The sequence below is a fragment of the Poeciliopsis prolifica genome, unplaced genomic scaffold (assembly GCF_027474105.1).
Source record: "Poeciliopsis prolifica strain line A6 unplaced genomic scaffold, Auburn_PproV2 SCAFFOLD086, whole genome shotgun sequence".
In the NCBI taxonomy this organism is placed as follows: domain Eukaryota; kingdom Metazoa; phylum Chordata; class Actinopteri; order Cyprinodontiformes; family Poeciliidae; genus Poeciliopsis; species Poeciliopsis prolifica.
This window is the reverse complement of record NW_026562461.1, coordinates 636,873-659,112: the sequence shown is the minus strand read 5'-3', so window position 1 is coordinate 659,112 and position 22,240 is coordinate 636,873. Positions and strand designations below refer to the sequence as shown.

General features: G+C 38.5%; 1 protein-coding gene across 1 annotated transcript; it reads left to right on the top strand.

Moving 5' to 3' along the window:
- The first annotated feature begins 8,254 nt into the window (after positions 1–8,254).
- On the top strand, positions 8,255–14,114 carry ccnd1 (cyclin D1). Its single transcript, XM_055022458.1, has 5 exons — positions 8,255–8,823; positions 10,089–10,304; positions 10,952–11,111; positions 11,214–11,362; positions 11,459–14,114. Exons 1-5 carry the CDS (start codon positions 8,626–8,628, stop codon positions 11,612–11,614), a joined length of 879 nt encoding a protein of 292 aa, XP_054878433.1. The 5' UTR covers positions 8,255–8,625; the 3' UTR covers positions 11,615–14,114.
- The last annotated feature ends 8,126 nt before the right edge of the window (positions 14,115–22,240 follow it).

Genomic DNA, 22,240 nt, shown 5'->3' with positions numbered 1-22,240 from the left:
GAAAATGTTAGTTTATCCTGCTTTATTGCTGTTTTTTTATTTTCTCTCTTCTCACTAACCTCCAAAATTAGTTCTTTGAAACTGTATTGTGTGGATTATCTTATTTGTTACTGGTAAAGAAAAACTTTGCTGTAAACTTCGGTTGTGGAGTGTTTACAAATGAGCTTTACCAATTTTTTTCCCAGTCAGCTGTTGTCAACACCTGGCGTTCATTAAAGGAGGAGTGTTAAGTAAAATTGATTCTTTTTGGAGCATGGTATAATGTTATTATATAACATATAATGTTATTATGGTATAATAACATATAATGCTATACCATTATATGTTATATCATATTATGGTATAACATTATATGTTATACCATATCAAGTGTTGACTTGATTCTTTCATGCATGTTTGAGAAATCCTTTAATCTCCATGGTAACCATTCAGGTATGCAAAATCGCTGGGTGAACCAAGCCCTGCCTTTGAGATGCACCACCTCCTCAGAAAAGAATTGCAGTTACCTGTCTTTTGAACTTCCACCTCACAGAGCAGTCCCCCCCTGAGTCCCCACTCAGGTCCTTGAGACTAGCCAATAGCAATTTGCACCTGGTGGAACTGTGCGTTGGCTGTGCTCATTTATTTTATGAGCTACTTCTCAATTAATTAGCTGGACTTGTAGCCGTTATTTTGTGCCCATTTTTCTCAATGTAATTTTAAACATTAAAACAGTAAATACTAATTAACTGATAAAGCTGAAACACACAAATGGTAAAGAGAAAAAAACATCATAACTCACCTCCACATCATAGTGCAGCAAATAAAGCTGCGTCTTCCACTCTTTTACCCAACGCCTTTTCTTACATCTTTTATCATTTAACATAAGCTCACAAACTATCACTATTGCGTCTACATCATCTAGTGTAGTAATTTAGTGTTTGTTTACACTAAATTCACATGTGATATAGTGTGCTTATGTACGCAGTTTTTGAAATCTGAATGTTGGTGAAAGAAATAGGTTCTTGTGTGGTGTGTTGCTCTTGCCGTGTGGCTGGACACATTGCACAGTAGAACCAATCAAACCTTTTATACGATTTTTTGTCTGCTGGTGGGCCTCAGGTTTGGAAAATGGGCCAATGGCCAGCCAGCAGTTCTAAAATCATGTAGTGTGAACTGGGCATTGCACTAAGGAAATGAGGAAGGGAGGAGTTAGTGGAGTTTACCTTTTTTCATTCAGTATCAATGCCAACCGGCACTCACTGAGAGTGTCTGTAATCAGAACTGTGACGATGATGATGATGATAATAATAATAATAATAATGGAGGAACTGGGTTTCTGTCTAAGAAAGAAATTCAAATTTCTTTGAAAGAGAAAAAGGCTGGAAGAAACAATAAAACCGATAAATTAAAATGAGGTTGATAACTTTCATTTGTGTGTGATTAATTGATTTATTGTTTATCACTTCCGGCCTAATCGTAACATCCCTAGATTCAATAAATCTTACCTGCTTCTTTCTTGACCAACATCTGGATGACTGGCAGTAGGTCCTGGACGCAGCTGGAAAACATTCTCTGTCCTCATCATGAATATCAGAACATGCTTAACGAGTTCTGATAAACACTCATGTGACCCCAACTGAGAAGTGTCCATGGAAGTAAATGTAAAATTAAAAATATATACAAATAAATAAATTCAAGTTATTCTCTTTCACTCAAAGTCAGTGCATAAGACAACGAGCCATTGATCAATCGGGAAGAAAGGCAATGAATGAACACATTCATCCCTCCGTCCTCAGATTGAAGATCATGTGCACCATGTTGTAGATCTCTTCTGCTTACCACACTCTGCATTGCTGCACTGCGGTATAACAAAGAAATAAAAATAATAACCGGTAGAGAAGTTTTACTTACAAAAATATCTGAGTGTTCACCACTAAATGTGAAATCACAACTTGCTGAATTTCACTTTGTGCTGGTGGACTCCAGAAGAGCCCCTCGGCAGCGAAGTCTGAGGCCTGGTTGTTAAGGCTGGGCCATTTTTTATCTGAAAACTAAAAGAAGATACCAGTATTTTTAAAATTAGATGTAATAAAAATACAATAAGAAATCTCATCCTAAACATATTTTGGTATGAAAAAGAAAGATTAAAAATTATTTTAATTGGGTAGATGTTTATTTACACTATTCTACTTTATTATTTCTCTGGGTACTCCGGCTTCCTCCCACAGTCCAAAAATATGACTGTTAGGTTAATTGGTCTTTCCAAATTCTCCCTGGGTGTGTGTGTGTGTGTGTGTGTGCATGGTTGTTTGTCCTGTTTGTTTCTATGTTGCCATGCGACAGACTGGCGACCTGTCCAGGTGACCCGCCTCTCGCCCGGAACGCAGCTGGAGATAGACGCCAGCACCTCCTGACCCCACTAGGGACAAGGGTGAACAGATAATGGATGGTTGGATGAAATAAATACTGAAATTTTATAACAACTGACAGTACCATAGTTACTTGGTTGTGCTGTAAAATTCCTCAGTATGCCTAGAAAATTCATTATACTGCCCTCATAAAAGATTTTTTGTATCCATCCTATGACTGATCCTTTTCAATGACATTTTCTCTGATTGACTGGATTTTCTTTAGCCTTCATGCTGTAATGGTAGCTAGGAATACTGATTAACTTCCAGAAACAGATGGTTTTCTACTACAATTACTGAAGACACTTACTGCAGTCAGCTGATCTGCAGCCACTCAGTGAGACGATGAGTACCAACTGATTGGATCTCTGTTGAATGAGCTCAGTTATTTTAAAGGTGGTGAATGATTATGCAACCACTTATTGTCTTTCTGTGTAATATTTTCATTCAACGATTTTGTAGAAATCAGTTTTCATTTTAATGTTAAATGTGGTTTCTGTCAGAAAGCCAAATTATGTTGATCATAACTGATTTGTAAAATCAATAAAAAGGCAAGAGAGCATTCAAGAGGCAAATATCTTTTATAGACACTGTACTTTGGAAGTAGCAGTAAACTAATCAGGCATTCCTATTATCCTGCAAGGAGTTATTTTTATCAAGCTGCCATGACAGATAAGATGTTTGCTATGAAACTTGTGACATTCTAAATTATTCACATAATATCATCTGTGGACCAGGGCATTCTGAGTAACCACATCACTGTCTTCTGTGATATGTTGACATCTACCTCCTGCTTCTGCCTGAATACTCAGGACACAGAACAAGGGCCATACTGTAAAACATATTAAATGACTCGAAAAAAGTTCCAGCTTTTTAATCTTTTTTTAAGCAAAACAAAGGCTTTGGAAGTGACTCAACCAACTTATCTGGGTAACTGTCAGAAGTTTTAACATTTTCCAAAACAGTTTTTGCTGAAATGTACAAAGGTTTAATTGATTTACGTTTAGCGGTTATGAGTATTGAGTATTTTATCTTCAGGAGACTCAATTATTGAATAAATTGTGTTTGGAGGATAAAAGAGTTAAAGGAACAACCAGTCAAAACACAAGCCCTTAATAACTTACTGCAAACTCAAACGTGAAACATTTAAAACAGTTCAGATTTTTTCATTATTATTATTGTTTAGCATAATATTAATTTGTTGTTCTTGTTTTTGCTCTAATATTCTCTTTCTGTTGTTGTTTTGTATTGAATTATAATTGCAGTATTCTGTTTTCTTTTTTTGACTCAGTCAATATTCTTTTTTTATTGTGATTGCTTTGCTGAAAATTAGTAAGGAATGTACGCAAGCAACAAGTTGAAATTTATATGAATACATAGATGTAGTGTGTCTTCCCCCTCTGTTTGATATGTGGAGCAGTGTGTATGCTGTGTTATACATGGACAAAAACAAAAGCATTAACCTTTTGCTGAAAGGAAAATCAAGAAGTGGAGTTGAAGCATAGCACCCAGGAGGTGCTGCATGTTTAGACACACACACCACATTCACATTTCATTCTTTCAATTGCACAACTGAAAATGTTCATACATTAAACTTCACTGTTTAGGCTCGTAGTGTCCTTTTATGGGACTTATTTCTGAATGGAGGAAAATTTTTGAAAAGGGGAACATCTCTAAAGCAAATGGAATTGGAGATGTGATCTGGTCAGGAATGAAAAACAATCCATGCACAGATAAGGTAGAGGCTAAATGAATTAGTCGTAACAGGAGGAGTTGGACAGACACGCATAAAACAAAAGACCTCATCCTGTCACAGAGAAAGTAGTCTGACTATTTTGCCAAATGACTGGAATTAGGTGTTCCAATCACTTCCATGACCACAGGTGTAAAGACACAGTCTGATAGGCATGCAGAATGTTTTTACAAATATTTATGAGAGAATGGCTTGCTCTCAGGAGCTCAGTGAATTCCAGCGTGGAACTGTGATAGGATGCCACCTGTGCAACAAACCTAGCCATAAAATTTCCTTTGAAATCGATAACCTGTTTTAGACATAATTTTCTGCCTATTGCTCTCAGTATGCATAAAACCATAAAACTCCTGTTCCTATATTATTGTGCCCTGCAGCTTTCCAAAGTTGACAGATCAAACTTTGATTGTTATTATTTCCTTTGGAACAATGTGTAATCATAAAAACCTTTGAAATGTATAGAAGCGTAGAGCCATCGCCCACGCAAAAGATAAATACAGGAACATCACTGTATATTGTTAAAAGTTCAAACAACATACTTGTCATGTTTGTACTCGTTATTACACTATACAATCTTCAGATTTCAACAATGAAGTTATGCATAAATGTAACATGTTTTTTGGTACAACATGATGAATATATTTATTTAATGAGATAATACATGTTATATTGTATAAACATGCATGAAGCCAGAGGATAATTCTGTCGTCAGTCTCACAACAAACCTCCTGTTTATGTAAAAGTTGTCATACCTGCTGGAGATTGTACAACCAAGGTTAAATGTAAGTATTTGTCGACCATATAAAATATATTATTTTTATCAGGTTCTTGCAGGTAAAAGACTAGAACAAAAATGATACGATATTGCTCCAAATAAACTGAACTGAACTGAACAGAATCAAGACAAAGTGGACTTTGTTTTTACATGTGTTTCTTTTTACATTTCTTTTTACATGTCTATCATCAAGACTGATCATGAAATAAATGCCTCTCCACTGCATAGAGGCTAAAATCTAATTGAGCTTATGGTACATCTCTCTAACATGCTCCTGCATACAAGAAGTTTCTCCAACTTTTTTGAGATGGGTTGTTTTTATTTGTATTTTAAATAGAAAACCAAACACAAATCTTCTTATGTGAGATTTCAGCTGAAGTGAAAGTGTTTAGATGTACTGGTCAAAACAAAAGTAGTCTTAAGGTGTATGTGGACCAGATAGTCCGGTAGACTCGGGTTCGATTGGGGACTAAAATTGTTTCATTTCCAGAACTTCGCAGTCACACTGCACCGTGTCAAACGACTTAAACTAACTGAAAAACCTGTTCCCCCCATCGCCTGTGGCTGAGCTGTACCAATAACTACTCAAGGAATTGACACAAAACCTCTGAAGGCCAGTGCAACTTTCTTCTTCACAGAAAGTAAAGAAAAACAGATCAGAAAATTGCTGATCTTTGTAAGTATTATCCCTTGACATAAATCTATAAACAGTTTGGTTTCTATCAAGATGCAAGAGAGGACTGACAAACTTCATCCATCCTATTTGATGATTAAATGTTCAAACAAACGAGGCAATGAGTTCAGTTTATGTCATTTATTAAAGGTTTAAAAATTACAGCAGCTGCAGAGCGCCATGGCAATGGGACAATAAACCCGTTGATATGGTAACTGACACCACATCTTTGTTAACCCACAGAGCAGAGAGTAATATATTGACCAGAATGTGCTGCACTGATGCTAACTTCCTGCTTTTGAAACGGTATCTAGTCCGGTTGCATTCAGACAGGTTTTCTACAGTCGTAGAGTCCACTTCAACGGGACTGAGACCGAGGTTTTTAGGCGGATCAGAGTTCGGTTTGTAAGTTCAATTTGGAATTCAAATTTGCATTCAAACATGATGTGCAATTAAAGTATACTTTACTTAACTTGATGTTTAAAATTTATTTAAAACAAATAATTAAAAAGCAGTTCTACTTCAAATAGTGATATTAATCAATCACAAATTCAAAAAGTAGCTACAGTTCATTTCAAATGAACAGCACAAGTGAGGGCAAACCAGTACAGGAAAACCTCATGTCCCTGCTGTTAAATGAACATAAAAATAACAATGCTTACATGGTAAACTGCCTCTCAGACACTGCTTCTGAGTGTATGTGATCCCAGTTTTGAATCTGTCTGCTGGTATTTAATGAGCTTTCACTGTCCCTTTAAATTTTCTTCTGCTGTTACCATAAAGGTGCTAGAAGAGGCTCACTCCAAAAGTCACATGCTCCAGCTCCCTTTGTTTCCCACAGAAAGACTCAATGCTTCTGTGCATGAGGGGAACTCAGAGAGCCTTTCTGCTGATGAAAACCACCAGGATCACAGTTAGAGTTAGTTTGAGCTTCCATGTGTGTTCACGTAGCAAATATTTTTTTTTATAACATTACATGAAGGAATGTAAAAAGTTCAATTAAAATAACTGAGTGATTAGTTTCACCAATAGCACATATTATAAAAATGCTTGGGTGTTTAATAATTGTAAATTATTGAATTGTGAAATGGCATGAAGATACAATCAAGGCCCATGTTTTTAGTTATGAGAAATACAGAAGTTTTTTTTTTTTTTTTTTTTTTTCTAATATGTATTCAGAACATAACAAAATGTTAATAAGATTCAACATTTTGCTGCACAGTATTTAACAGTACTGGAAACTCAATAATCAATGTCTAAACTCAATAATCATGGGAGTTTTATTTGAAACCAAATGTAAAAAAACAGATAAGTTGAATAAAGTTTAGGAAGAGGTGGCTGTCAGGTCATTTAAATGTCTACCACATGTGTCTTTACAAGGTGTGTTTGCATTGCAGAACAATGTCGGTTGTCCTAACCCCCACAACAACAACAAAGTCAAACTATGTTCTGAAAGTAAGTCAGGCTGAGACTCTTCAGGCAATACGGTAGTAAACCAAAAGAGGAATTCCTGGAATGTGAAAAGCTCTCATTCATATTGAAAGTACAATAAAATATTCTCAATTGACACATTTAAAAGTGAAGTTTCACAGATCAATGTGTGCAGTGTTGTAGGTCTAAACTGGTGTAATGTGTATTAACTTGTAAATGTGAGAACCACTGCTCTTTCATCCAGTGAGGTGTCTTCTATTGAGTTTCACAGATTTTGTGGTTGAATACAGCAATATTATGTTGACAGATTTTCAAATAGTTTATTTGAAAATAGTTTATTGGAAAATCTGTGTCAAAGGATTTTGATAGGGTTGTCAATGATTCTGTCAACTTTTGCAGTACAATGAACTTTTCCCCACTTAAAAAGTTACAGCACCAGTATTAGTCTGCCTAGTAACAGCAATTCTTCCTATTGGTCCAGCTCCAGTCTCCTCCTGTATGTGTCTGTGCATGTGTCTGTGTGAGTTTGCAAGAAAGGCTTTTATTTCATGCTTTGCACTCAGAAATGTTTTAAAGTTATCTTAACTAATTTGTTGGTCAATTAGTTTAATGTGAAATTCTGACCCTCCCCTCTTCCAAATTACTCAGTGGATACAGTAACCAAGTCAAGATCTGTCAGCAAAGATGTTTATTAATTCAGGTGTATTGTTAAATTACTAGAGCAACTAAAGAACGAGGAGATCCTCATTTACGGAGTTTATAACAAGTTGTACTGTGGTCAAGGCGCCCTTAGTTGTTTCTTGAACAGAACTCTTAGTAAAGGGATATTTCATCCAGTTTCCTTTGTCCCAGGACTGATATCTGGAGTAAATAGGATGAATGAATAAAGCAGTGTTTCACTATTCCCCCATGTGCTCACCTCATGTTTGCTCACAAAGCTGCTGCTTTCATTCAGCCTCAGGAAGACACAGGAGGAAGCATGATGAGGAGGACTGTTGTCGCCCCCTACCGACTTTAACCTGACAGGTCGGCCAACAGACGCTCCTCAGACTCCGTCCCGGACCTCTCACCTCCTCCCCAGAAGCTACATGCAGGCGGAGGGAGGTGTCGGAGGGGGGGTTTCAAAAGGGAGGTCCCCCCACCCCCCACCCCCCCCCCTTTCTCTCTCTCTCTTTCTCTCTCTCTCTCTCTCTCTCTCTCTCTCTCTCTCTCTTTCCGTCTGTATATAGGCCTACATCTATATGTATATAACACAATCCTTCCTCGCGCACATTTCTTTGATCCCCCTCCCCCTTCAACAACAGCTGACGTCATCGCGTGTATCACCTCCTCCTCCCAGAGTGCAGTAAGTGTGTGCGGCCGTGCTCGAGCACAAGCAGGTCTGGGCGCGCGGAGAAGGGGTTTTTGTCTCGCTGAGCGAAGTGGTCTGTTCCTCAGAAGGCTCGCGCACACCGAAGGAACAGCAGCACGCAGCGACGAACAGAACAAAGGGATTTAATTTAGCCGCCTGTCTCCTCGTGCCTGCTCCGGTCTCTTCCTGCTGTAAGCTAACCGGGGACATTTCACCAGGACAGTCCTGCCTCTACGTTCTCGACCGAGGTTTATTATGGAGGAGCAGCTGCTGTGCTGCGAGGTGGACTCTATCAGGAGAGCCCACCAGGACGAGAACCTACTTAATGACCGAGTCCTACAGACTATGCTGAAGGCAGAGGAGAACTACCTACCGTCCCCCAACTACTTCAAGTGTGTTCAGAAAGAGATTATACCCAAAATGAGGAAAATACTAGCCACTTGGATGTTGGAGGTTAGTTTTCAGCGTCTTTGCTTTAGCCTAAACGACAGGAATTTAGTTTGTTTGATTTATTTGTAAATCTTAAAATAAAAACCTAAAAGGTAAAATTCTAATTAATGTTAAGGTTCTAGAAGGGCATTCACACAAATGCCATGCACAGCAGTAGCTTGAACTTAGTACTGACTGCTTCTTCGGCGAGATTGTCTTCAAATCCAAATTCCCACCAATACAACCTGCCACATGGTTGATTATTGTTATTGAGTTTATAAAATCTACACAGCTGCTTTTATTTCCTCCAAAATAACAGCAATGTACACGTATGCAGTTTGGCCCATGCCAGAAGCCTATTACGCGCCATCTTTGTTGTTGTCCTTTAAGGAAAATTTTAATACCATTAAAAATCTAGAAGGCAAACAGGAGTGACAGTGAAGCGATAAAATCAACAAGAAATTCACGTCCACCATGAGACCATTGTTTAGTGTGTGCATGTCGCCATTCTGCTGCTATTAACTGCTAAACTTTGTCTTCCTTCTTCTCAACTCGGCTCTTTCTGTGAAGGTCGCTCAGGGAAAAATGCGTTTTTTAACAGATCTTGACGTAAATTCGTGGCGTTAAAAGTCGGATTTGATTGCTTAGATGTTATCAGACATTTACATCAACTTTTGGATAAAGTTAATCGCCGCTATATATTTTTTTATTAATTTTTAAAGTCGCGCGTTGGAGCGATGTCGGGAAGTATACCCGCAGCACGTGAAAAGGCTTCGTGGGAGAAATATTTAAAAAAAATGCCAATAATGTCGCATTCTTAAATTTTTTCTCCCAATCCGATCAGAAATTCGATAGGGATCATTTAGATGCTATTTTTAGCCGGCTTAGTAATTTTTAAATATTTATAATTATTTTTTGAAAAGATGACGAAGTTGAAATTAGAGTGAAACTTGCATCTACGCCACCTTTGTGTCTCGGTCAGAACTGACTACCAACTAAATCCAGATTATTTTCACTGTAGATAAAAAGCTTCTATAAATACTTTGTTGACTTTGTAGTTTATATTATTTCGTGTTTAACCACATTTGAGTTTGCTTTATAAATTCTGATCGCAGTTTGATTTATTTAATACCAAAGCCACGTGACGTTAATTTTCTTATGTTTCTATCTTTTGTCAGTCGAAGTAATTGTAGCTGGAGCTCATTTTGAATTCAATCAGATTATTGCTGATAAAATAGGAAAACATGTCTGTGTATCAGCAACTTCTAAAGCGCTTTTCTCACCCCAAGGTCTGCGAAGAACAGAAGTGTGAGGAGGAGGTTTTTCCGCTGGCGATGAACTATTTGGACAGATTTTTATCAGTGGAGGCCACCAGGAAGACAAGACTGCAGCTGCTAGGGGCAACCTGTATGTTTCTAGCATCCAAGATGAAGGAGACTGTCCCCCTCACTGCAGAGAAGCTCTGCATCTACACCGACAACTCGGTCCTACCCGGGGAGCTGCTGGTAAAATTACCTTCTACAGACATAGCTGTTTCATAACACTTAACAGCATATTATCAGCATGCATGGAGGCCACAGAGACAGAGGGTTATCTGCTCTGTCAGCCTCACTGGCTTCCATAGAAATGAAAAGACAAAGACCAGGAGTCTGGTTAAAATAAAGGTGATAAACGTGGCGCTTTGTCTGAATCGGCTGCCTGGTACTTTCCCATGGTGACCGTAACCTCTCTCATTTCATGAATGGACACAGAACATGCCTTAAATAGGATTTACAGCGACACCCAGTGGTCATAAGGCTGCAATGCAGACAGAAGAAAACTTATGAGGCTTTGAATAGAAACAATGTTTGGCCCAGCTGTAGCCCTCTGTGTCCATGTGATATAAATGGACACAATTTATTGCATCTTAATTTATCGCAATAAATTAAGATGCAGGGTTTTCAGCGCACAGTATAGCATAAACAATATGACTTAATATGATCTGATTTATTGTGATGTAATATAAATTTGATGAGGTTAAACTGAGCCGACGTGTCCTGCAGGCCTTGAAGTTAAAGCGAGTGCTCACATGGAGACAGTGAGACATTGTTGGAGGCAGATGAGGGGATGAGGAGATGTTTGTCCCTGAGTGTGGTCCTCTGTCTGTCCACAGCAAATGGAGCTGCTGGTTCTCAACAAACTCAAGTGGGATCTGGCTTCAGTCACTCCTCATGACTTCATTGAGCACTTCCTGTCCAAGTTGAAGATTCACCCCTCCACAAAGCAGATCCTCAGGAAACACGCTCAGACCTTCGTGGCGCTCTGCGCAACAGGTCAGCCACCTCAATGATGTCCTAATATGTCAGAGATCGGCATAGACTTTACCATGACTGATGCTATGTGTGTGGAATAAAATGATTTTCTTATTTCACTAGATGTCAACTTTATTGCTAATCCTCCATCAATGGTGGCAGCAGGAAGTGTGGTGGCTGCTGTTCAAGGTCTCTATCTGAAAAGCCAAGACGCCTCCCTCTCCTCACCAAACCTCACCAACTTCCTGTCACAGGTCATTCGCAGTGACCCGGTAAGAGATCAGACCTCTGTCAGCACCAGTCCATTCATGTCATCCCATGTGTTATCTGTGTAACAGTCCTGATGTGTCTCCACCTCCCGTCTTCAGGACTGTCTGCGGTCGTGTCAGGAGCAGATAGAGTCGCTGTTGGAGTCCAGTCTGCGGCAGGCTCAGCAGCACGGTGGCGCAGCAGAAACCAAACGCATGGACGAGGAAACCGACCTGTCCTGCACGCCCACAGACGTGAGAGACGTCAACATCTGAGGAAGACTGATGTCGCATGATGAACCTGTTGATGGAGGATGGAGGGAACTGATGGAAGGCTCGCTCCCATTTCTGCGTTCCCATCTTTTTCTGCTCCTGCTTCCTGGTTGGCCGCCAACATGGCTTATAATTCCATTGTCTGTTATGGCTGCCATGACGAGACAGAGTGGTCTGCTGCCATGCAGCACACCCCATGTCCCATTTCCTGCCAGTGACCCCCACCTACAGAAATGTACCTGAGAAAAGGATGATGCTGGGCGTCTTGCAGGGCTGGAGCTGAAGCCTCAGAAGCTGACAGTCTAGTAGATAGATTTTATTTTTTTTTTAATACACTAGGAATCTTTTAATGACTGCAGATCCAACGAGCTCACAAACAGTTCTCAGTTTCAGGTCTTTTCCTGGTCTCTGGCCTTTATTAAAGCTGTTTTGTTAATTTTTTTCTTTCCATTCCCTTTGTCTTATATAGAACGACTTTATGCTATCTGCCCAACTTCTCATATTTGTCTCATTTATCCCCTCTTGCATATGTTTAGTCACTTTATTAATTTCATTTTTAAACATCATTAGTCTTATACCTCTTCCGTTCCATCCTGTTTGGCTTGGTAGAGCCAGCATAACGAGTGACGCTCTGTATTCTGATCTTTGAAGCTAGCGGCTACTGATGTGGACAAATGGAAAGCCTTGTTCGTCCTTCACAGCCTTCATTCTGCTCAGTCTAGTCTGCTGTAATGTGACATCAAACCAGTGCACGTGTAAGCAGAAGAGTCCACATCCACCCAGACCATTCCAATGGTTGTTTTTCTGTAGAAAAAGCACTTTTGGTCAGTAATGCTGGCGCAAGTTAAAAAAACAAACAAACAAAAAAGACTCACATGGATAAAGTTTGTGAAAAATGTAAAAATGGACTAGTGGGGTGGGGTGGTGGGCTGGAATGTGTAGGAGAAGAAGATGTAGAGTGTATTTGCATACAGTTGCACCTGCTGAGACAAAGAGCTGATGAGTGGCAGAGCGGCTCCTGATGCTCCTCCCAACCTTCACTGCAGCAGAATTGCTTCGTCTGACACGTCAGCATCAGGAGCCAGCTGGACAAATTCTGAGGAAAAGAGGAAAAATGTTGCATTTCTATCATTCAAATAATGTTTTGTATTTTAATGTACAAATATAATTTATTTTTATAACTTTAAGCAGATCCTAGCAAAACCTGCGAGTGTTAAATCTCAAAGACCGGCTTCTATCTTCCTGCAGAGCAGAAACGGATCCATGAAATCTTCAGTTCGTCTCTGACTCCCCAGACCTGCACCCCATCCCACAAACACAAATACTCCAACTAAGTTCAAACTTTGCTCATGGATTCCAGGAAACAGATGAAGCTGGAAACAAGAGGAGTGGTGAGACTATTGACATGATTTTGCACAAACCTGAAAGACATGGGAAGTGTTTGCTGGGGACAAAAAGGCAGAGAGCAAAGATGGCAACAGTACCAAGGAGTGAAAGTAGCATAAAGGGCGTGTCTTATGGCTGTAGAGTTAAAGTCCAGGTTCCTGCATACGATGGATCAGGTTGATGCAGGCTTTTATGTCAAAGGATGTGAGTGTGTTGAGCTATAGAGGAGCTCTGTCTGCTAGGATTCTGATTGTACATTACAGATAGAGTGTAGGAGAACAACACTCCTTGTATTCTGCTGCTATAGAACCAGAAATCCCAGCTACGTGTTAAAACAAAAAGCAAAAGGTGAAAAAAAATTTTTTTTTTGAAATGGATCAAAACAATGCTTTGTTTCTTCTTGTTTGCTGCTATGTTTTGATTGTTTTTGTTTTATACATATAAATGTCAATATGCTGCCATTCTAGGTTTGAATTTTCTCATAGAAAATTGTTATTGACATCCTCATTTGTTGTTTTGTGTAAAATATATGTGGTCCTTTTTTATAATTACATAATATGATTCTCCAAACAATTTCCAAAAAACAAGGAAAAATTAGATATATAGAGAAGTGTTTGATCCACTATACCTCATGTGACAGTCAAGATCTATTTCTGACTTTTAGTCTTTTTGTTTGTTTTAGTTCTTATTCTATTTTGCCTGTTGGGTCAGTGCCTAGCAGCTGTGTTCCACCTGCTCAAGGTGAAGCATCCATGATGGAAACCAGCCAGTCCAGGCCATGCTTTCATACTGGTGCCATAACAGAAAATGGGATATCTATTACTCTGTTGAGTGTTAAGCTGTCTCGGTAAAAAGAGACTTTATCCCCTTTAGGCCCGTTGAGGCCTTTCTTCCTCCCCCCTTTTTATATTTATAAAGAGAAAAAAAGCTTTGTGCTTCAATTGCTGAAATGTCAGTGCGTTGATTTGAGTTTGTAAATAGATTCATGCTCTGTAAGCCATAGACTGTTCTTGTTGTTTTCACAAAATTCTTCTACACAGTTGAGTCTGCTCTACGATTGGGACACAGTGTATTCATCTTTGTGCTGACAACACAATAAAAACATGAATTAGATGAAGCCTGGTGACCTCGCTGTCTTTTTTTTTCCTTAGGCATAAGATCTAAGGGTCCCAGATCCAGAGTTGCAGCCTTCCTCCATGTCTTCATCATGACATGTTGGGACTGACAGCATGGTTTCCTAGTGCATTTCCTCCAGGCTCTTCAGTTTTCTCCCCAGGTCCAAAACATGCATGTTATATCAAGTGGAGATCTTGAACTTACCTTGAGCATGGATGTGAATACCAGATTATCTGTCTGTGTGTTGGCTCTGTGATTGGTGAGTGAGCTGTGCGGTACTCCACCTCTGTCTGTCTCTTGAACCCTGGACAGGATTAGACAGATAGAAGCAGTATATTCATAACTGGATGGACAGAACCTAGTATTTATAATAATGAAAAAAGCATTTGTCCATGCTAATAAAAGAAGAGAAAATTCAACAGGCCTCTTTCTTTTGGAGCTGCACTGATAATGGGAAGAGTGAGTTTCAAGAGAAACTAATGTTTGGTGATTTTAGAAGTAAAAGAAATATGCTCATTCAGCACATACAATTCATTTTTGCAATAGTTCCAATTTCACAGCAATACCAGTAAACTCAGTTTAGCCAAATACAAACATTGTTGAATTCAATGTATTTCTATGCAATTATGTCTCTTAATAATAAAAAAAATCCAATCAAATCCAAGTCTAATCCTCTTCAAACTAAAATGACTTGCAATATTAAGTCACACTTGTAGAAAGAAAGTGTCTGCCAGTCACTTCCAATTGAACATGATTTTAATATTGCATAATCATTCAATTCATCCCATTACTCCGTATTTGACATAATTTGATTCATATGCAATACAGTAATATAAAAACAGTCATATGCACAGGCTGAGATTTACAAAGACACAGTGCAGCCAGCAGGGAGCGAACAGTGAGCAGGTGGTACCACCGGTGGTACCAGTGGCGGTACCACCGGGTGCGTTAAGCTGCTGGGCTAAATTGATATTTTTAGCTATATGCTATTGCTGAGGGGCACAGATTTAAAAAAAAAAAAAAAAGAAAGAAAATTGAAAAGATAAAAAAACTCAAAACAGGGCACTTTGGTCATCAAGGATATAAGTTGCAGGGGCTCGAGACCCCACTCCCCACGTCCATCGCACTTGGTGCCTGGCTCCGGGCACCGAACCTGGAGCCTGGTTTGGTGCCCTATCGAATAAAAAAAAAAAAACAAATACTAATACTTATTACAGTATAGTATTAGGTAGTCCTGTACATCAGTAGGTATGAACTGATGCAGAGTTGAATGCGTCCTCCAGCCCATAGCTCCAGTTGTTCGCCTAAAAAATAACCACCATAATTTTCAAATACTTGAGTTTGGTCTATGTTCATAGAAATTCACTTCAAATGATATGGACCTATTAGTTTTAAATACAGTGTAATGTTGCCAAAACATGCAGTCATGAAGAAAAATAAAAAGTGAAACAAAAAACTCCAAAAAATTACCACCAGAAGGTGACTGATACATAAATCACTTAAAGCTTCCAAGGTCAGGGCCTACAATGAACTTAAAAATATATCTACAACCTAAATTAGAATGTTTATTCAATTAAATGTTCTTAATTTATTTGCAATAATCTTTTCTCTTTTTTGTGATGCCTCTATTGGCTGTGCCACTGTGCATGTCTGTGTGGATCACTGACCAATCAGATTTCAGTATCTATGAGCCTCCAAAGGCAACCTAATCTGTCCAGGTCTTCACAAGGCCCATGTAAAACAAATAGTCTGACAATGGAACTGTTCTCAGAACCAATCAAATTTTACTGCATGAAAATAGGGATATTCATCAGCTATTGACACATAACAGTTGGTGTTTAGAGATTGAAATTTTTTTTGTCAGAATGGGAAACTGTAGGGAACTGTGAAGAATTGACAAAAACTCTGTGAGTCTGTGTTACCCTATCACACCCCTCCTCTTGTGCCTAGGAGAGGCTTTCATATTTAAAAGAAGTTGCTGGGACCAATGCAAATGCAAGTCAAGTATTGATCACCAGCCTTTCTGACTGTAGTTTCTGTTGTAGCTCACCCAGTTTCCCTCCTGTGCTCCACCCAGGTCTGATTACCAGTTCCAGGACCAGACCAAAAACCCTCAGTGTTATTATTTTGAGAAATAATAAAATTTGTTTAAGCATAAAACAGGCATTCATGCCGAATATGTTCAAATGTTACAAGTCATACAAATGGAACAAATACAGAGTGACATTCACCAGCGCTTGACTACACTGAGATCACCTTAGGCATGTAAACAAGTTCCCATGCCTAAGTAGAAGTTTTAGGGTAAATCTGATGATACATTGTCAACTTTGCATGTGTGTCAAGCTCATCCAAGATTGTGTAATGGAATGCAGACAGAGCCACCGCTGTACACATTTCCAAGAGAAATGTTTCTGCCGACCTGAAAACACTGAGCTTTACATCAGTTGTGTCATCATGTGACAAAGTTCCAATCATTTGCACATGTAAAATATTAGTCATGAGAGTACCATAGTCACATGTACATGGTATACTAAGTTGATGTTGACTTTTCTGATGTTAACATAAAAAGGAGGAGGCGTGGCTGCTATATTTAAGAAAACAAACCATAAATTGTAGTAAAATATTTTTGGGTCATTTCACATCTTTTGAGTATCTTGGAATTCAGGTTAAAGGCTACAAACAAACTTTGACACTAACTTTATTCCAACATATGTGGAAAATTTCTTTACTGACTTGAATGATCTCCTATCTCTCATATGCATTGATTATGATTGTTTAATAATTGTTGGTGATTTCAACATTCATGTGGACAAACCCCAAGACAGAGGGGCAAAAAAGCTTTTAATATATTAGAGAATTTTGGTTTAACACAACATGTCAAACAAGCAACACACACTCAAGGACACACACTGGACCTGGTTATCAGTAAGGGTGTGAATATTTCCAATGTCTCTGTAACTGATGTCGCCCTGTCGGATCATTTTGCTGTTATCTTTGAAGGTTCTTTATCCTTTAATCCACTTGGACAAACAGCTACTGTCACAAACGTTCCTTCATAGAAAACAGCAGAAACATTTAATCAAATCTACTCTTCCTCCTCACCCTTAAGCTGTAATGATGTAGATAAGTTGGTAGATGATTTTCAGTCTAAAGTTTCATATATCATTGATTCTATTGGCCCAATTAAAGTAAATGTTGTGTCTGGTAGGAAGAAATCTCCATGGAGAAAAGCACAAACAGTTTGATCTGCAAGAGAACTCTGTCGCAAAGCAGAACCAAAATGGAGTAAAACTCAAGTTCACGTTCATAATGACATCTATAAAGAAAGACTATGTAACTATCACTCAACACTAAAACATGCAAGGGAGGCTTTCTTTGCAGATGTCATAAACAAAAACATTAACAATGCTGGAGCTTTATTTGCAACAGTTGACAGGCTCACAACCCTCCTATGACGTTACCACCTGAATCCAATCTAATGCTGCCTGGAACAAGTTTTCCAGCTTCTTTTCAGAGAAAATAAAACAAATCAGAGGATTAATCTGCACTTGACTCTAAAGCCAGAACCATTGCTGGACCCAAACAGAACAAATACAGGAAAATGACCCAATTTCAACTACTTCATTATAAAACCCTAGAAGAAATTACAAGTCAATTAAGTTCAAGCTCCTGCTGTCTGGATGTCCTTCCCACACATTTCTTTAAGGAAATCCTACCTGTTATTGTTACTGATCTGATCCAAATAGTAACTCATCACTCATATCAGGCGTTTTCCCCCAGGCTTTGAAAACAGCAGTCATCAAACCACTGCTAAAAAAGAACAATCTGGACAAATCACTACTGCAGAATCACAGGCCGATCTCCAACCTCCCATTCATCAGCAAAGTTATTGAATAAGCCGTGTGTAAACAATTAGTTTCCTCATGATGACCAACTGCTTTGACTCTTTCCAATCTGGTTTTCATGTTCACCACAGCACAGAGACTGGCCTAGTCAAAGTATTCAATGATATTCATATAAATATGGACTGTGGGAGAACCACGGTGCTGGTTCTGTTGGACCTCAGTGCAGCTTTTGACATATAACTGAATTGACTGGAGAGTTGGGTTGGACTCTCCGGTCCAGAACTGAACTGGTTTGAATCTTACATAAAGAACAGGGATTTCTTTGTTTCAATTGGAAACTTCTCATCAAAGAGGTTAAAGGTCACATGTGGGGTACCCCAAGGTTCAATCCTAGGACTCCTCTTATTCAATATTTATATTCTCCCACTAGCTCAAGTTATAACAGGAAATAGTATTAGCTACCATGACTATGCAGATGATACTCAGCTCTTCATTATGATGTCACCAGGTGACTCTGAACCCATCCAATCACTGAATAAATATTTAGAACAGATAAATGTGTGGATGTGCCAAAACTTTCTCCAGCTGAACAGAAACAAAACTGAAGTCATTATTTTTGGACCTAAAGAGGAACGATCTAGAACTATAGATCTAGAGCTATAGATCTAGAGCTATAGATCTAGAGCTATAGATCTAGAGCTATAGATCTAGAGCTATAGATCTAGAGTTATAGATCTAGAGCTATAGATCTAGAACTATAGATCTGAAGCTACAGATCTAGAACTATAGATCTAGAGCTATAGATCTAGAGTCAATGCACAGCTTCAGTTATACAACTAAAAACTAACGATCAGGGCCGAAGCCTGGGAGTAGTGATGGACTCAGACTTGAACCTTGCGAGCCACATAAAGACAGTTACAAAGTCGGCCTTTTATCACTTGAAGAACATCTCCAGGATTAGAGGACTAATGTCTCAGCCAGATCTAGAGAAACTCATCCATGCGTTTATCTTTAGTCGCATTGATTATTGCAACAGCGTCTTCACAGGCCTGTCCAACAAATCAATCAAAGCTGATCCAGAAGCTGCTGCTCCTGTTCTCACTAGAACCAGGAAGATAGAGACATAACAGCAGTTTTAAAGTCCCTCCACTGGCTCCCTGTAGCTCAAAGAATAGACTTTAAAATACTGTTGTTAGTTTTATAAATCACTGAACGGTTTAGCACCACAATACATTAAAGATCTGCTGTTGTTGTATCAACCTTCCAGACTCTCGGGTTCTGGTTCTGGTTCTGCTCTGCATCCCCAGAACCAGAACCAAGAGAGGAGAAGCAGCTTTCAGCATCTATGCACCAAAACTTTGGAACAAACTTCCAGAAAACTGTAAAACAGCAGAAACCCTGACTTCCTTTAAATCTCAACTAAAAACACACCTGTTTAGAATTGTTTTTGAAATGTAATATAAAAAATGTATTTTAAAATGTAAAATGTATTGTTTATTCTATGTTGCATGACTTTGTGTTCTTGTGTTTATGATGTAAAGCACTTTGAAATGCCTTGCTGCAAATCAAATCAAATAAGATTTGATTTGATTTGTGATTAAACATTCTGTTACCATAGAAACACTCAAGCGGGTGTTTCAAAGGAAACATGTTGGAATAATGGCTCAAGAAAGCCTGTATTCCACCATGTACTCCTGCAAATGGAGATGTAAATACATGTTGGTGTTGCAGTGCAATGGGTCATTTTGAGAAGTTTGTTCAGTTAGAGAAGTATGCCATGAAGAAGTATGATGAATATTATTTCCTTGGAGAAGGAATATTCAAAGAATAACCTATCTTATCCAGGTGTGTTAGGAGCACTGAAAAACATAGTTTTTGTTGAATTGATGTAAAAGCAGAATATGCAGGATTACATGGAAAGACTTTTGTTGAACATGATCTTACTTTGACATTCCACCAATCTGTAGATTTATCATGTAGACTTAATCAAAAATAATAATTATAAAAAACTTGTTCCAGAGTGCTTCATTGTACAAAACATATTTTTGTGGACAATATTCAAACTAAACTGCTCACTGATTGATTCCATTTCACACTCCAGTCCAATTGGTGGAGGTAATGCGCTATTATAGTTGGTCAAGCAACCACTATTAAACTCCAGAAGAAGATCTGCACAAACGCTGAAGCCAATGTGAACGAAAAAGTCCATGCTTTGTGTGAAATGGTGAAAAAAGTACATAAAAGACAACACAAAACATAAAAAAAAATACTTTTCTCCCCTTAGTAGCCTTAAAGTTTTCAGCCTGCACAAAGTCAGGTGGACCAATGAAAATAATTTATTCAAAAAAAGGACAGCAGGTCTCCATACATCTAAAACTATAAAAACATTACGTCAAATTTATAACTGTGCAATTTAAGGCTCAATTTATTTAATAACATTTAAACATTTTACATTATGCTACAAATTTATTTTCCCTCTTAGAAATGTTATTCTATCATGGTACTAGCTTAAATTTAAGGAGAGGGCATGAAAACTGTCTTAATGAAGCAAGTTGTTTGGAGAAACTATTAACATGTGTTATGTGTGTGGATGAGGGTGAGACAGAGAGACAGACAGGCAAAGAGTGAGATAGAGAGAGAGAGAACTCTTGATTTGTTATGCAAGGAATGTCTTTGATGGGGCTTCAGTGTGGAGGAAAAGGCGTGAAACTCTAATCCTTTCCCACAGACCTGCCAATGCCAACTGAACCAGCAGCAGACAAAGACCATCAACACACATTACATACAAACAACCATGTATCAAAAAGCCTTTTGAGACATAAGACACGGAACATTAATGCCTTCAACAGACTGTTAAAACAATGACATGCTTAATGTCAGACCAGGGTCATATTTACACTGACGTTCAAAATCTTCAGTTCTGACCTTATTGTAGTTTCACATAGTACCTTGTTAAAAGTAGAGAATGAATGGGGATTTTCTATGAAGTTTACATACATAATTAATCTCAACAACACTGTGCTGCATGCAGAAATGATGGCAACGTCAGAAATGTGTTTGATTTCTATATCACATGAATTTTAGTTATTCTTAATAATTCAGAATTTGTAATTGTGCCTTTTTTGGTTACTCTATTATTTCTGATCTTAAAGCTGCCACATCTGTTTTATGCATTTTACATATATATAATTTGTTCAAATTGTCACCATGTTGTGACAATAAAATATGAGACAGATAATGTCCTCCCCTCCTCCCCAATTGTACTACTGCCCAATGTTCCCTCTAAGCTGCGCGCCTGCGCAATCGCGCACTGCTCACATATTCTCAGTGCACAAGAAAATCTATGTAGCGCATAAAATAAAGTCCAACGTAAAGTGGACATTGAGTCAGACATCAGTTTTTGACTATGGACCAATAAATTTTTTTTTTCCGTACTACTTTGCGATCGAACTCAATGAGTGACAGGAATCCAGCCAATGATACGATACGGTTCACTTTCGCTACACAGCCAATCAGCACATGCTGATTGGCTGTGTGTACGTGGTTACGTGCCTTGGTCATATGCGCCGTGCAGGTGAGAATAGTGCGGTAGAGTTAAGAAACGTGAAAGCCATCACCTTATCATGTCTACGTGGGACATCCACTCACCAAACCAAAGTAAAAAAAAAAAAAGAAATGCACTTCTTCTAAGATCAAATGGAATCAAATCAAATGAAAGGAATTGTCTGCATTTGATACTGAAATGTTGAGTTGAGACTTTTGACTATGGATAAGCAGACATTTGTACACTGGCAGAGAAGTATGAGGCCATTCTCCTCCACCCACAGATTATGGAGGCCATTAACAGTCAATATGCTGAATTTAAGTACATAAGAAGCAGACTGACCATCAACCTGGGCTAAGTGAACAACCACTGGAGAAGTGAGAAGAAGTGAAACTGTAAACTGTAATTAAATATTTTACAAGAATTTATACTGCATCACAAGCTACAGAAAACATTTCATTGTGCAAAATGTGAATGTTTTAATATGAACAAACATTTATGTCTGAAAGGTGTAATGTCTCATTTCTCACCCTGGCTGAAGCAGGACTCTTACTTATAGCATGCATCTCATGAACAGCAATGTTTTCTTTTCTTTTTTTATTTTAATTGAGCAAATCACTTAAATTAAAAGCAAACGAATGAAAATTGCTGATGTGATTTGATTTTTCTAATAAGCCATGCAACTTTTTATGATCCCAGATTTATGATACTTGTGCGTGGCCACGCCGTGTACACTGA

Excerpts from the sequence above, each read along its gene's own strand:
- ccnd1 (XM_055022458.1), top strand. The coding sequence starts at position 8,626 with ATGGAGGAGCAGCTGCTGTGCTGCGAGGTGGACTCTATCAGGAGAGCC. Across the intron at positions 8,824-10,088 it reads TAGCCACTTGGATGTTGGAG|GTCTGCGAAGAACAGAAGTG; the intron begins GTTAGTTTTCAG and ends TCTCACCCCAAG. Across the intron at positions 11,112-11,213 it reads CGTGGCGCTCTGCGCAACAG|ATGTCAACTTTATTGCTAAT; the intron begins GTCAGCCACCTC and ends TTATTTCACTAG.